This window comes from Antrostomus carolinensis, unplaced genomic scaffold, assembly GCF_000700745.2.
Source record: "Antrostomus carolinensis isolate BGI_N321 unplaced genomic scaffold, ASM70074v2 scaffold16549, whole genome shotgun sequence".
Classification (NCBI taxonomy): Eukaryota; Metazoa; Chordata; class Aves; order Caprimulgiformes; family Caprimulgidae; genus Antrostomus; species Antrostomus carolinensis.
Genome location: NW_010340791.1, coordinates 48,063 through 62,206, shown reverse-complemented (window position 1 = coordinate 62,206; position 14,144 = coordinate 48,063). Strand labels below are relative to the sequence as shown.

Genomic DNA, 14,144 nt, shown 5'->3' with positions numbered 1-14,144 from the left:
TTCTCCCCCTGCTAGTGCACATGCAGATCACTCTGTCCTGTCTCCCTTTTACAGGACTCTGTCCTGTTTAGAACCAAGAATCCCAGTCTGTTATGGTTATGAGAACACACGCTTCTATTAGGCAGTTCTTTTATTTCCCTTTTTTCCTTTTCTGAAGGCAACTAGCCAGACATGGCTGGTACAGTTACATGTTTATCACATCATATGTCTCTATTTACATGTTTATGATTTTAGATTCTCCTTCTTTAGACTTCCTATTATCTCTTTGGTAGTGAGATATTGCTCTATCTTTTAACTTGATACAACCTTCTTGCCTTTTTTGTAGCCATGTAGTCCTATATCTCATTATTATTTTTGCTATGTCACCATTTAAAAAACAAAAAAAAGCTTGTCTTCAGTCCTCTTTGTTGCCAGGCACTCCAGTTCACAGACTTCACTACTAGTTTTTTGCAGTTGTTTAGACACTTACATCTGGATTATTAAACTCTGTGCCTGTTTTAATTCACATGTGAGGAGTTACCATCTTATCTCTCAAATGAGGTGGCTTATTTTCATTTCCCTTTTATATGTGTTCCCGTAGCATACCTAAGATCCCATGAACTTTACTTAGGTAGATTCCCATTCTTTACAGTGGATAAGTCCTATAAATTAACTCAAAATAAATGTTGTGTACATAAGTTTATATTTGTACACAATTCATGATTCCTCATGTGATCTCACAGAATCACAGAATGGCTGAGGTTGGAAGGGACCTCTGAAGGTCATCTAGTCCAACCACCCTGCTCAAGCAGGGACTCCTAGAGCACATGAACCAGGAGTTTGTCCAGACGGTTTTTAAATATCTCCAGGGAGGGAGATTCCACAACCTCTCTGGGCAACCTCTTCCAGTGCTCAGTCACCCTCCCAGGAAAGAAGTTCTTCCTTATGTTCAGGTGGAACTTCCTATGCTGCAATTTACGCCCATTGCCTCTCATCCTATTGTTGGGTGCCAATGAGAAGAGTCTGGCCCTGTCCTCTAGATACTCTCCCTTTAGATATTTATAAACATTAATCAGATCCCCTCTGAGTCGTCTTTTCTCCAGGGTGAACAGGCCCAGCTCCCTCAGCCTTTCCTCATATGAAAGATGCTCCAGTCCTTTAATCATCTTAGTTGCCCTTCGCTGGACACGCTCCAGGAGTTCCATGTCCTTCCTGTCCCGAGGAGCCCAGAACTGGACACAAAACTCCAGATGTGGCCTCACCAGGGCTGAGTAGAGGGGGAGGATTACTGCTATCGATCTGCTGGCAACACTCTTCCTAATACAACCCAGGATACCGTGAGCCTTCCTGGCCACAGGAGCACATTGCTGGCTCATATTTAACTTGTTGCCCACCAGGACTCCCAGGTCCTTCTCCACAGGGCTGCTTTCCAGGAGGTCAGCCCCCAACCTGTACTGGTGCACAGGGTTGTTCCTCCTCATATGCAGGACCCTGCACTTTCCCTTGTTGAACCTCATGAGGTTCCTCTCTAACCATCTCTCCAGGCTGTTGAGGTCCCTCTGAATGACAGCGCAGCCGTCTGGCATATCTGACAGTCCTCCCAGTTTAGTATCATCAGCAAATGTGCTGAGGAGGCACTGTTCCTTCATCTAAGTAATTGATGAATAGGTTGAACAACAGTGGACCCAATATTGACCCCTAGGGGGTACCACTAGATACAGGCCTCCAACTTGATTCCACACCACCAATGACAACCCTCTGAGCTCTGTCATTCAGACAGTTCTCAGTCCACCTCACTGTCCAATCATCAAGTCCACACTTCTTGAGTTTGCCAATGAGGATGTCATGGGAGACAGTATCAAAAGCCTTGCTCAAGTCCAAGTATACAACATGCACTGCCCTCCCCTCGTCTATCCAGACAGTTGTCCTGTCATAGAAGGCAATCAGGTTAGTTAAGCATGATTTCCCTTTGGTGAATCCATGCTGACTACCCTTGATGACCTTCTTGTCTTTCATATGCTTCTCAGATGGTGGTTTGCATGCTGATAAGGATGTAATGATAAATGGTGTCAGCTACTGGTTTTGTGTAAATCCTACTTTTGGATATGAGAGATACATTGTAGAAAACTGGTTCCTTGGTTGTGAGACTGGTTTTACTGACAGTTTGGCAAGATGCTTGGCGGTGCTCTGTCTTCTGAAAGCAAAATGGGTGTCCTTTAAAGTCATACTTCACACCCCTTAAATTTTCTGCATCCTACAAACAGTATAGATTTATACAGAGAAAATTCTGTAATTGCTGTTACAATGCTGTAGATACCTCTGTTGTTTTAATTGTATGTTCTTCCCTTAGTTGTCTGATTGAAATAAGCAAACAACTTGGAAGATGTGCATTTTTATATCACTTCTGTGATCTTCTGCGATGCAGACAAAGCACAATGAACTGTCTTTTTCTGCATTGTGTTTCACATTCAGTCTTCATGTCTTTGCAGATGCTTCACCAGAAACAGTTGGCACTTTGCTAGGAGTGCACTCTGTAAATGGAGACTTAGGGAGCCCTTCCGATGATGAGGACATGCCAGCAGGACATCACGATACATCCACAGTGTGTTCCAATGGTCCAGTCCGTGAAGAATCTTCTGGAGAAACAATCCTGAGACACACTTTAAGGACTAGTACAACTCTGGAAACGGACCAGGATGAGTTGACTTCTGGTGCTTCAAGATCATCACCTACCAGAGGTCGCCAGGACTCACTCAATGACTATCTGGATGCAATAGAACACAATAATCATCCCAGACCTGGGACGTCTGCCTATGGTGAACGTCCACGTGGAGCCTCCCCAAAACTGAGGAGTAGCTTCCCTACTGATACAAGACTTAATGCTATGCTTCACATTGACTCAGATGAAGAGGAGCATGAGCTACATCAAGACCTGGGTTTACAGTCTTCCTTGGAAGATGATGGTGGTTTAGTAATGCTTAATGGTGCTACAAGGAATGTTGAAAGAAATGGTTTAAGTTACTTGTCAGATCAGGTAATGCAGGGGCCAACAGAGAATGAAAACATTTCAGTCTCTGAAGCTCCTTTGCCATCAACTGATGACCAGCAAGAGACTCTCCCAGAGCTTCCACCGTCGCAGTTAGCAGGAGGTGAAAGCCTGCAAGGTTCTCAAAGTGAAGCACCAGCAGACCAGGCTGGCAGTGAGTCATGTGCCACTCAGGAGGCAGAGCAGCCTCCTAGCAGTGCCGACACAGGAGCTGCTGATGCCACTGCTGGGAGCAGAAGGGGCATTAGTGAAACAGAATCCATTGATCAAGGGTCTGAACCTTCCCAGATATCATCAGAAACGGAGCAGAGTGACCCTGCTCGCACGGAAAGTGTCAGTGAGGCTAGTACCCGGCCAGAAGGGGAGAGTGATGTGGAAGGGGCAGACAGCTCTTGCAACGGAAGCGCAACTGTGCGACGTTCCTCAGTTGAAATGCGGTGTTCTTTTGAAAATGCCAGGTTTCCTGAGACTCCAGCCTTTTCTTCTCAGGAGGAGGAAGAGGGAGCTTGTGCCACTGATGCAGCTAGAATTGAGCCAGGTGCTGAAACACAGGACTCTGCTAGTACTTCTGGTTCTCTACCTGCGGTACAGTTACCTCAGGAGGAAGTACAGGAGGTTGAGGCAGGTGAATTACAAGATCAGGAGGCAGCAGAAGAAATCTGGCAAAGAAGAAGCAGCCTGCAGGCAGCAGCTGCCAGTAGCCAGTCTCAGGATGAAGAAACTGAAGGAGCCCAAGCAGCTTGTGAGGGTGCCACAGCACAGGTTGAAGGAGCTACTGGAGGTAATAACTGCAGTAGGCACTTTCTGAAGTGACCTTTCTGCAGCCAGTAAAAATTATTTAAAAAATCAACATCTGAAAATAAAGATCTTCATTTCTCAATTTCATTATCTTTCAAGATTCCTTTTTTGTTCCTTTGAGATTTATTCCCTTCTTCAAAAGACTCTTGGGGTTTTTGATTTAGCAAAAAATTAAAACTGAAATATCCAAGAGATGTTTATTTTGAAACTGAGTATTTTAATTATTGGGAGAGTAATGAGAAGGAGGATGAAGAGGAGTGAAGAATTCCACAACATTACCCTGCTTGGTAATCAAAATGGTAATGGAGTGGAAATAATCCCAAAAGTATGAAATGCAAACTAGAATTTATATTTGGGTCTTTTCTTTGGCATGTTTACAGGGGGAAGAAAATATATGCATATATTAGCATTAAAACATAAGGGTAATCAAAAGAAAGCGGGGGGAAGAATAGTTTTTTAGTCACACTTCAGGCTGTTTATCTTCCCTTTCACAGTCCCTTATCTATGTAGACACATCCTAGCACAGCTAGGGAGGAGAGTAATGTGTTACTCAACACTGAAATTCTTACCAGTTATATAATTATTTTAACAGTTGAGAATTTTGTGTCTCACTAAAATCACTGAAAGCAGAGGTATGTCCCTAATAGATTGTTTCCAAGCACATTTCACAATGGATTATCTCTTCAGTTTCTTCAGGGATTGAAGTGAATCTAATCAAGTGAGTGCAATCAAACTGTGTTTCTGAATGTGTCTTTTCATGACATTTCAGAAGTTTTAGGATCTATTATTTTCTTCTCTTCATAAACAGCTCTTTGATTTGGAAAGAATAATTTTGGTCTTTATTTCAAATATTGTCACTATGTTCTTTTACATAATTTTTCTAGACATTTGGGGCTCAGTTAGGTGTCAGGGTGCACTGTGTTTTGCTGATCAGTGTGGCTGAAGCAAGGAGGGTCAATGGACAGTTTCATCTCCGACTCTTACAGCAGGTTTCTGCAGTGACAAGGTGGAGCTTTGTCCTTGACCCTTTCTGGGATATGGCTCTGGCACATGCTGTTGTTTCTGTGCCCTGGATTCCGCTGGTCACAGGTGCATGAAGCACATCCCAAGAGGTGACGTTTTCAGGACCTGAACTGCAGTGCATCCCAGAGAAATCACGTACCCAGGACTGTAGGCATAACTTGTTTTGCCCCCCAAAATAGTTAACTATTAGATACGTCCTAAAATATCATAGTCCTACAGAAGCTTTAGCATGTCTTGTTCCCTTTAGAGGCAATTCTAGGGCTTTCTCACATTGACTGAAAAAATAATTTATGGGCATTTTGATTCCAGGTTCTCAAGCCAATGGCCATCAGCCCTTGAGGTCGCTGCCTTCGGTACGTCAGGATGTTAGCCGATACCAGAGAGTGGATGAGGCTCTACCACCAAGTGAGGTTCTTCATACTTTAATTAGGGGATAGACTGCCTGGATCTTATTACTGAGATCTCATTATATTTCTTTTTTAAATGTAAGAACTGATAATGAACAGCTGAGAAGTTCTAAATAGGCTTTTTTGTAAAAGACATTGTGCTCAGTCTGCAAACTATCAGGATGTATTATAATAATTATACGTGGTGTATACAGACTTGGTAAGTGACGTTTGTGGAGAAGTAGGAAGGCACAGTCCTGCCTGTTCAGTATGCAGTGTGCATGGGTAGGGAGGTGAGGTGATACACTATATGAGGCACTGGGAGGAAAAGATGTCAAGCACTCAAAATCTCTGAATACTTCTTGTATGGTGATGATTTACAAAGGAATATGTGACGTCTTTTAATATCTGCAGATTTTCTGAAAGGTGTCTGTGTTTTCCTTGCATTTTTGAGGCATTGTGAAGACTTTTTCAATTAAAGTAAACCTGGGTATTAAGCAGCAGTTAGATGAGCCTAAATTGACAGATTTCAATTCTCCTGGAACTGATATTAATTTCTTAAAGGGGTCTCTTTATTCCTGTGCTACTGTGCTGCTTTTTCTTTTCCTCTGAACTTACTTTCCTACATATCTGGTGTTCATACTAGAAATGCTTTAAACACTAAGAGGCTGTCTTAATTATGCATCATCAAGATAGAAGAATAAAATGCATTGTGGCCAGCTAAAACACACAGCTGTCGTGCAGAGATGACACAATGAGTTTATCTCAAAACCTGCCTTTCCTCCCTCTTTGTGAGTCAACTCAGGCCCTACAGTGTAATGCAGTGAGCTGCTTGGCAGCCTCCAGGAGTTGACAGAAGTTGGGGTACGCATACAGTAACAAAGCCTGAGGTTTTAAGACTGTTAGTATTAAATACTTTACAGTACAATTTAGTTCTCCTTCTTTGTGTCAAGACATTTTTATGCCCACTTTCCTTGCGGAGTGGCAGTCATTTAGGATTAGTTGATTGCCAGTGGTTTTAAAATGTTACTGCAGTGACTGCTCTTTCTGCCTAGACTTGCAGTATAGAAAGTCTCTTCTAGAAACATACTGAGCTCTCAAAGACTGGTTTTCAGCTGACATGCTAAATGGTTTGCATGTTTTCTGCAGTTGCTAGTGCCCAAGAGTCAGGCACGGATGTTTATATGAAATATCTTAATTTTTTTATTATTATTATGTGGCCCCCAGCTGTGATCAGTGTCTTGCTATCTTGCTCATTTTATAACCAGTTATTAGCCAGACAGTGTTTCTGACCCAAAAAGCTTATGAACTAACTAAGGCCTAGGTATTGTGATGCACCTGGTTTCTGCTGAGCACTGAGAAGCCAGATATGACTGGGGAAAGGTCCCAGTGCCTTCATCTTTGCTCTCCTGATGTCTCTCCATGGTCTAGACTTCCAACACTGGCTGTAGCTTGTGTTGCAAAACCAATGGATGGCATTATAGTTACCACTTGCACAAGTTGAATTTGCTGTGGTATTTGCAGAATCAGCAATCTGGAACATGTATTTAGTATATGAAGGAGTTTAATTGTTATATTGTCCATCGTTTCTGGCAGTTCTGTTTAGCTTTAACATAGGTACATGTAAACCCAGGAAGGGCACTGGCATCTATTCTATTATTGTTACTATTAGCTGAGGAAAACAATGACAGCTGTCAGACTGCAAGGTTTTTGGTACTTAACCATTGGCCTTTTGCACTGGAATAAGCCTCAGAGATTGAATCTTGAATTACTTCAGTCCAAGAGAATTAGACTAAGTATCCTGATTTATTCTCCCCTCCCCGCCCCCCCGGGACAATTCAAATTAGTAGGAAACAGAATAGAGGAAAGAATAGAAATTATTAGATATGGATTCCACAGACCCTTAACTACAATGGGGAATTTGATTTATGCAGTAGAATAGGGAAAAGCCATGTCTTAACTCTTCAGTAAGAAAGTTCTCTGCTGATATCGTCCTGTAAAAGAGAAATAGAAACTTGGAACAATAGATTTGGTTACAAAAGTGACAGAGCTAAAATAAATAAAGCCCAAGCCCTCCATAGTTTACAGTATTTTATTGCTACTTAGACTGGGAGGCTCGAATCGACAGCCATGGGCGGATTTTTTACGTGGACCACGTGAACAGGACAACAACATGGCAGCGACCCACGGCCCCCCCAGCTCCACAGATTCTCCAAAGGTCAAATTCCATCCAGCAAATGGAACAGCTGAATCGCCGGTAAGAAACCCTTGTTGTCTCTGAATTGTGTGCTGGCAAAACTGCATTCAGCCTTCTAAGACTGAGTATGAAGACATGGTCACAGTTGCTGCTGCAGCTGGCCGTATGTATTTGGTTTTGTGTGGCTGTCCTTTTTAATTTGTGGGCTTCTAAGGCTTTTGTATTCCACCTGTTTTCATCTCCTGTGTGGCTAAAAAAAATAAAAATAAAAATAAAAAATTCTGATAATGGTTTTCAGAAATTCAGGACCCTATTGATGCAGAAATTAGAGGTCAATATATATTAACCTACATGGCAGAAAAGATGGCAAGCTCCCTCACAGCCAGAATTGGATCTTAGTTACCACATACTATATATAAAGTTCAGTTTTCTAACCCTAGGTACCAGAGCATCCGAAGAACAATGACCAACGACAGGCCTGAAGAGCATACAAATGTCGTGGATGGAGCTGGAGAGGAAGCTGACTTTCACCATTCTAATGCAGGTTAAAAAAAATAATAAATTATTTTCTCCCTCTCTAAAGGGAGCACTCATCTCATAGATGATTTAATGAGAATGACATAAGGCACAACTTAACTTCTGCCCCTGAAAGTCTGGGTGAAAATACAACCATTTTGTTTACATTACTGTTTAGTTTCTGAAGATTATGGCTCAGGCTGTTCAATACACTGAAGAGATGAATGTGAGATTCAGAGCATTTTTCTGTCAGGACTTGACTGGGTAAAAATATAGGCAGGACATTTGGAGTGAAAAAGCATAAAATTGTGTGGTCTGGGTTACAAATATTTTGAATCTGCTAGTGCATTTTGAAATGGTAGAATATAGGACTAGGAAGGTCTTTGGGCAGTCATTGGCTACATCTCCATGCTGAAGATAGGCAGGATGAGCTGTGCTTAAACCATACTTGGCAAATGTTATTTCATGTGTTCTTATAACATGTTCTCCCATTGAGGGACATTCTGTAACTTTTTTTAAACAGTCTACTCATATAGTTTCTCTTATAATATATTCTTAAATCTGTTACTTCCTAGTCTTTTCCTTGTGGCCATCCTGCTATCCAAGTACTGCAGCATCTTCTAGTTGGGGCAAGTTCTGTCCTCCCTATCCAGTCATTAATGGATAGGACCAGACCCAGACAGATCTCAGTGGAATGTTACTTAGTGTACTCTTTTTGTTTGACATAAATCTTAACTACTCTTCAGTACCTTTTTGCAAACTGCAGCATACCCCTCTCCAGGTGGTTTCATCTATTTTAGGTAATTTTCTCCCTCAAGCTGAATCTGGGAGTATTATATAAACAGTATTAAAGGCCTTACTAACATCAAAATATGTGGCCTTTACACCACTCAAGTAGTAGAAAAGAACTTTGTTAGTTTGCTATGATTCATTCTTCAGAAATCCTGGTTATTTTTGTTTCTCTACTTTGCTGTCTTCTCGTTGCTTTAAGTAGTGTGACAATTAGTTCATATGTCTGTCTGCGAATAGAAAATATGCCAACTCATCTATAGTTTCCTTCATCCTTTTTTCACCTGTTCTTAAAAATGTGTATAATATCCATTTTCTTCTGAGAATTCCTTCAGACCTCCAAAATAACCACCAATGTCTCAGAGATTGCTTTACCTGGTGTCCTACGTGGTTTAGAGTACATTTCATCAAGCCTAAAGGGTTTGAAAATACCTGATTTGAACCATAGTCTTTAACCTGCTCTTTACCTATTCTAGCCTAAGAAGAAAGTTCTCTCTCTTCTGCTGTTTTTTGATTCTTCTGGTTGTCTGATGAGTGTTAGCTTTTTGAATGAAGACAGAAGGAAAGATCTTTTTTAATGAGCTCTAAACATCATTACTAGTTTTGCCTGTCACTGAGCAGTTCTCTCCTTAGTCATCTTCCTACTACTAATTTATTAATATATTTATAAAGTTAGTTTGTTATCCATCCAGTCCCTTGTGTAGTTTTATGTTGTTATGTGCTTTGGCTTTGTCTCTAGATGCTCTTGATATTGCCTTATAATACTCCTAGATTAATACCCAAGCAATCCCACTCTTTCTTGATTTTCAAGTCATTGTAGAACTTGTGTTTTTAGCCAAGTGTTCCCTTTGTGTTTTTTTTCTTTACTTCTGCCTTAGCCTTTTCCTTTTCTATCTTTGTGCATGTGCAGCTAGTTGGTTTGTTGTGCTGTAAACAAATCGGTTTAAAGCAAATACAGGCTAAATCCTTATCAGCAAATTCAGCTGAATAAGCTTTTCATAAATCAAATTCATAATCCTCTAAACTGCAGGAAAAACCCACCTGGTGACACATTCTGGTTTCCAGATTACCCACATTATGGCAGGGGACCTATCTGCAGCATACCACAGCAACTTCCAGGGTGTGAGAAGTGATTGGTGTACACCCAAGTTTTGTACCGCTACAGAGTTGACATGCAACCACAGTGCATGCCTAGAGGACACTCCCAGCCCAAGTATTCAGGCACATTCACAGCTTCAAGTGTCTTTATGCTACGCTGATGTCACTCCATAGACATGCCTCATGTGGGAGGGCTTGGGGCCTGTTGTTTAAGAAGTGTCTCTAAAACCCCCTCTTTTTTAACTTACTTTTCCTTTACTTGTTAGTCTTCAATTTTCTGTTTCCTCTGATGCTTAGAATGAACATCTTTATTTTCCCCATGCCCTTTTTTTCCATAAAGTTTACCCATCCATATTTAGAATTTTATGCTTTGTTCTTTTCCTCCTCTTTTTTAATTTCTTCTTACTTTTCCCTCAGTTTAGAGTCTCATTCACTGCCTCTCTTCTCCTTTTTGTGCCTGTGGGTTGTTGTTCTTTGATATCCATGGTAGCTGTGTTCTACATGATTAATGTTCATTAGGTGGGGGAAATGTGCAAATACTGCAATATATAAAAGAAAGAAACTGTGAAATGTAGAAGATGGCATACATTTTAGAGAAAAATCACTGCAGACCCTGAATTTGCAATTTTTCATTTGCATTAAAATATACATCCAAATGTCCTGTTGATTTTCAAAGATAACTGGAGGGAATGGTTTTAACACTGTAGCAAATAGTACTCATAATATATTTTCATTTCCTGGTACTGTTGAAAAATCAGTGCACTTGCACAGTTGCTAGGAGAAGACCCGAATGTTTACTGAAAGTTGAAACTTGAAAGGTACTTCCTTGGTAACCTGTTTCTTACTTATATAAGCTTCATAAATACTGTATCTGGCTCAGGACTGTGTTAATGGCAGTGATTTATTTGGTTTTCTAAAGAAGGAATGAAACATTTTGAAGTGTACAATGACTATTTTATCCATTAGTTAACAGTTAAAAAATAACTTACCTGCATACAGCTACAGTATAGCAATGTAGGCATGACACAGAGACCTTCTTGTGTCTTAGACACAGGCACATGTTTGGTGACCCAAATAATTGGATGTGATTTTTTTTTTTTTAATGATTTTTCACCAAAAGCAACAAGTAAAAGTTACTAAACTAAAATTGTGATATTTTCACGAACTTCAGCGCTTTGTTAGAAGAAATTCAGGTACACTTCTGTGAAGAATACGTAATAAATCTGAAATATTTGTATACCTAGTGCTTTTCTTGCTTGTTTGATTTAAATCAATGTAGTCACTTGCACTGATGTTTTGGTAATGATTATTACTGGAAGTCTTTGTCATTCACTTTGCTGTTAGATTTTCGAAGAGAGAATGTGCTGCCTCACTCTACCTCCAGATCCAGACTTACTTTATTGCTCCAGTCTCCCCCTGTGAAATTCCTTATCAGCCCAGAGTTCTTTACAGTGCTGCATTCTAACCCTGTAAGTATAGCATCTACAGCTGAAAGGCTTTCATGAATACTTGCTTACAAATATAGGTGTCTTGTGTACAAAGATATTGCTCAGTGTTTGATGCTAAGATATTTGTGGTACATAGAGAGGCTGGATAAATTCAAACACTCATCATCATTCCTTGCAATTGATGGGGCTATCAGAGTTCTCCTGGTTTGCATTGTAGCTTCTGCAGTTTTTATTTTCCACTCAATTCTTCATCTTTCTTATGGTACAAAACTCATTAGTTTATCAAAGCAATAGCTTTCTAACTGTGTTTTGCAGAGGGTGAGAGACAATTCTGAGAATTAAAACGATGCTTATTTTTTAAGATCACTTTACTGCTTATGGGATGATTTGCTTGGTTTATAGAAAAATATACTAGAGGTCACACTGAACAAAAAAAACTTACATATTTTCCTCTTCTGTTTTGCCTGTTCTTCAGTGCTACTTCTTATATATTTTTTTTGATGTTTCTTTTCCTTTGTGTAATGGAATGTATAATGTAAACAGAAGTAATGGGATGAAAATCTGTTGTCTGCAAGCACACTTGTTAAAAATTAAGTGCTTTTTAAATTACTGGTCAGTGTTAGTTTGGTTTGGATATAGTTGTATGCTTGCCTATATCTGGGTAATTCTGCTTAGCTTGCATAGCTTTATCTTGAATATACAAAATAGGATAGAGGTAGATAAGACCTCTGGCCAGGGAGTAGAGGTGTAAGGGCATGGAATGATTTAGGAAGCAGCACAGTGCAATAGGAGCGCCTAATCCAGAGAGAAAGACCTGGCTTCTGGTTGGCTGTTTTTTGGGGTTTTTTTGTTTGTTTGGGGTTTTTTTTTGAGGGAAGGACATGAACTGTTTATTTTCCTATTTTATTTAAAGTTTTCCCTATTCCTCAGTGCTCTCCTTTTACTCTTTTATTTTAATTTTATTACATAAATTACCCATGGACATGCAGTGATAAGATATTTTTTAGAAATCAATAGGTAGAAACAATATTTATGTAGATTTGTGATAAGTTCTTCAAGCTTATGTATCTTTGTCTTTCAGGAAACCTTACAAGCTTTATTGCTGTATTCTATGGCTGCATTTGGCTCGTTATTCCAGAAATTAGAGAATATCTATGAAATCTTTACTTTTAAAGCAATTTTAACGTTACAGGATTCTTCACAGTTCCAGGGACAACTGTGGTAAATAGAATCTGTAATATATTTCACTTTGCTGAAGTGAGTCAGTTCCAAAATTTTGTATATCTCAAGCAAAAGAAGAAATGTCAAACACTTATCCCAAAACCTCGGAAAGAAGACCATTTTTTTCATACCGTTGTGGCTTAGTTGGAGATAATTTCGAAGGTTTTATAGATGATTAGATTATTTATTTACAGTGTAAATGTCTTTTGTAGTAAGAAGAAATTTTATCTTTTTAAAAAGTATTTCCTTTTGTTATTTATTTTTCAGAGTGCCTACCGCATGTTTACAAACAACACGTGTTTGAAGCACATGATCACCAAAGTCCGACGGGACACCCATCATTTTGAGCGCTACCAGCATAATCGTGATTTGGTGGGCTTCCTCAACATGTTTGCAAACAAACAGCTGGAGCTGCCGAGAGGTTGGGAAATGAAACATGACCATCAGGGCAAGGTAACTGTAATGCAGATGTGTCTGTTGAGAGCTTCATCTTGGATGTTCCCATGTCAGGACTCAGTTGCTCTTAACCACTAGTTAACCATTTTTCTAGGCAAGTTCTCTATCCATATGCTAAGTATGTCCAGTGTTCATCAGTTCCTGAGGTAAAACGGATGCACTTAAGACTGGGATAGCTCTGGGGATGATCACTCTATTGATTATGTATTGGTTAACAGGAAAGAAGTTGTGTATAGTTTCATTAACAGGGATCTTGAATGGTTACAAGTCTACAGCATTTCAAAACAGCACTTTTAAATTTCTCACAAAATATTTTAAAATGAAAGAACAGACATTTTTGTCGTAGTAGTGTAATTTTAATGTAACTTTAAACTTGTGTATCCTCACTATCTAGAATATGATTTTCTTTGCAGAAGGTAAGAGGGTTAAAAATAGACTGTGATTAGCATGTGAGGAAGTGGTAAGGCTATCAGTTCATGTGAGAAGTCCTAATTAGGACTGTAAGCATATTAAGCTTCTCGGTTCTTATGTTTATCAGTTGTGGTAGTTGGCTGAGAATGTCCATATAAATAGTGACCTTGGTGCTTGAAAAGATTGCAGGCAGATTCTAAACTGAAGAGTAGAAAAAGTGCTAAAGGGGTGTTTTCTTCTTGGATTTATTGACTCTGGAAAGCACTGAGTTTTTTTAATTAGAAACACAGTTAGGAATGTGCAATTATACTAACCTTGTTCTTTGCCTCCCTCACACTTCTCAATTTTAAGTCATTCTTTTTCTGTTCAGTTCTTCAGAGGTCAATTTTCTCCTGAAAAATACAGCAATTCTTAATTGACTTTAATAGCCATTCCATAGAGAGAATTAGACCTTTGGATTTCTGGTGTGGTGTTTGGTAACAGTGATGCTACCACAACATTAATCAACAAGAGGAAGCACTGAATAAATCCCTACTGGGATTTCTTCACTTTGAATTAGGCTCAATATTGCTCATTTTCATTACGTGGTATTGCCTTTGTCACAAGTAGCAGTTGTGGCCAGTAGAAAAGCCTGTTCAGCACTCGAGAGAGATGATGGCCACTACATGGCGAGACCAGTGCTTGATGAGACCAAACTGAAACTCGACCTGCCTTTATTAAAGCATAAAGCTAAAGAGAAGTAAGTAGAAATTAGCCATGCCACAATATATAATTAT

The 14,144-nt window shown here is 39.7% G+C and overlaps 1 protein-coding gene across 1 annotated transcript in view; it reads left to right on the top strand.

The window, feature by feature from the left end:
• The window catches only part of HECW2 (HECT, C2 and WW domain containing E3 ubiquitin protein ligase 2), a 73,746-nt gene that overhangs the window by 24,362 nt on the left and 35,240 nt on the right, over positions 1 to 14,144 (top strand). Inside the window, exons 7-12 of the mRNA XM_029087055.1 lie at positions 2,469 to 3,806; positions 5,156 to 5,251; positions 7,339 to 7,489; positions 7,870 to 7,973; positions 11,177 to 11,301; positions 12,769 to 12,954. Coding sequence (XP_028942888.1) covers positions 2,469 to 3,806; positions 5,156 to 5,251; positions 7,339 to 7,489; positions 7,870 to 7,973; positions 11,177 to 11,301; positions 12,769 to 12,954 — 2,000 coding nt within the window. The remainder of the gene's footprint in view (positions 1 to 2,468; positions 3,807 to 5,155; positions 5,252 to 7,338; positions 7,490 to 7,869; positions 7,974 to 11,176; positions 11,302 to 12,768; positions 12,955 to 14,144) is intronic.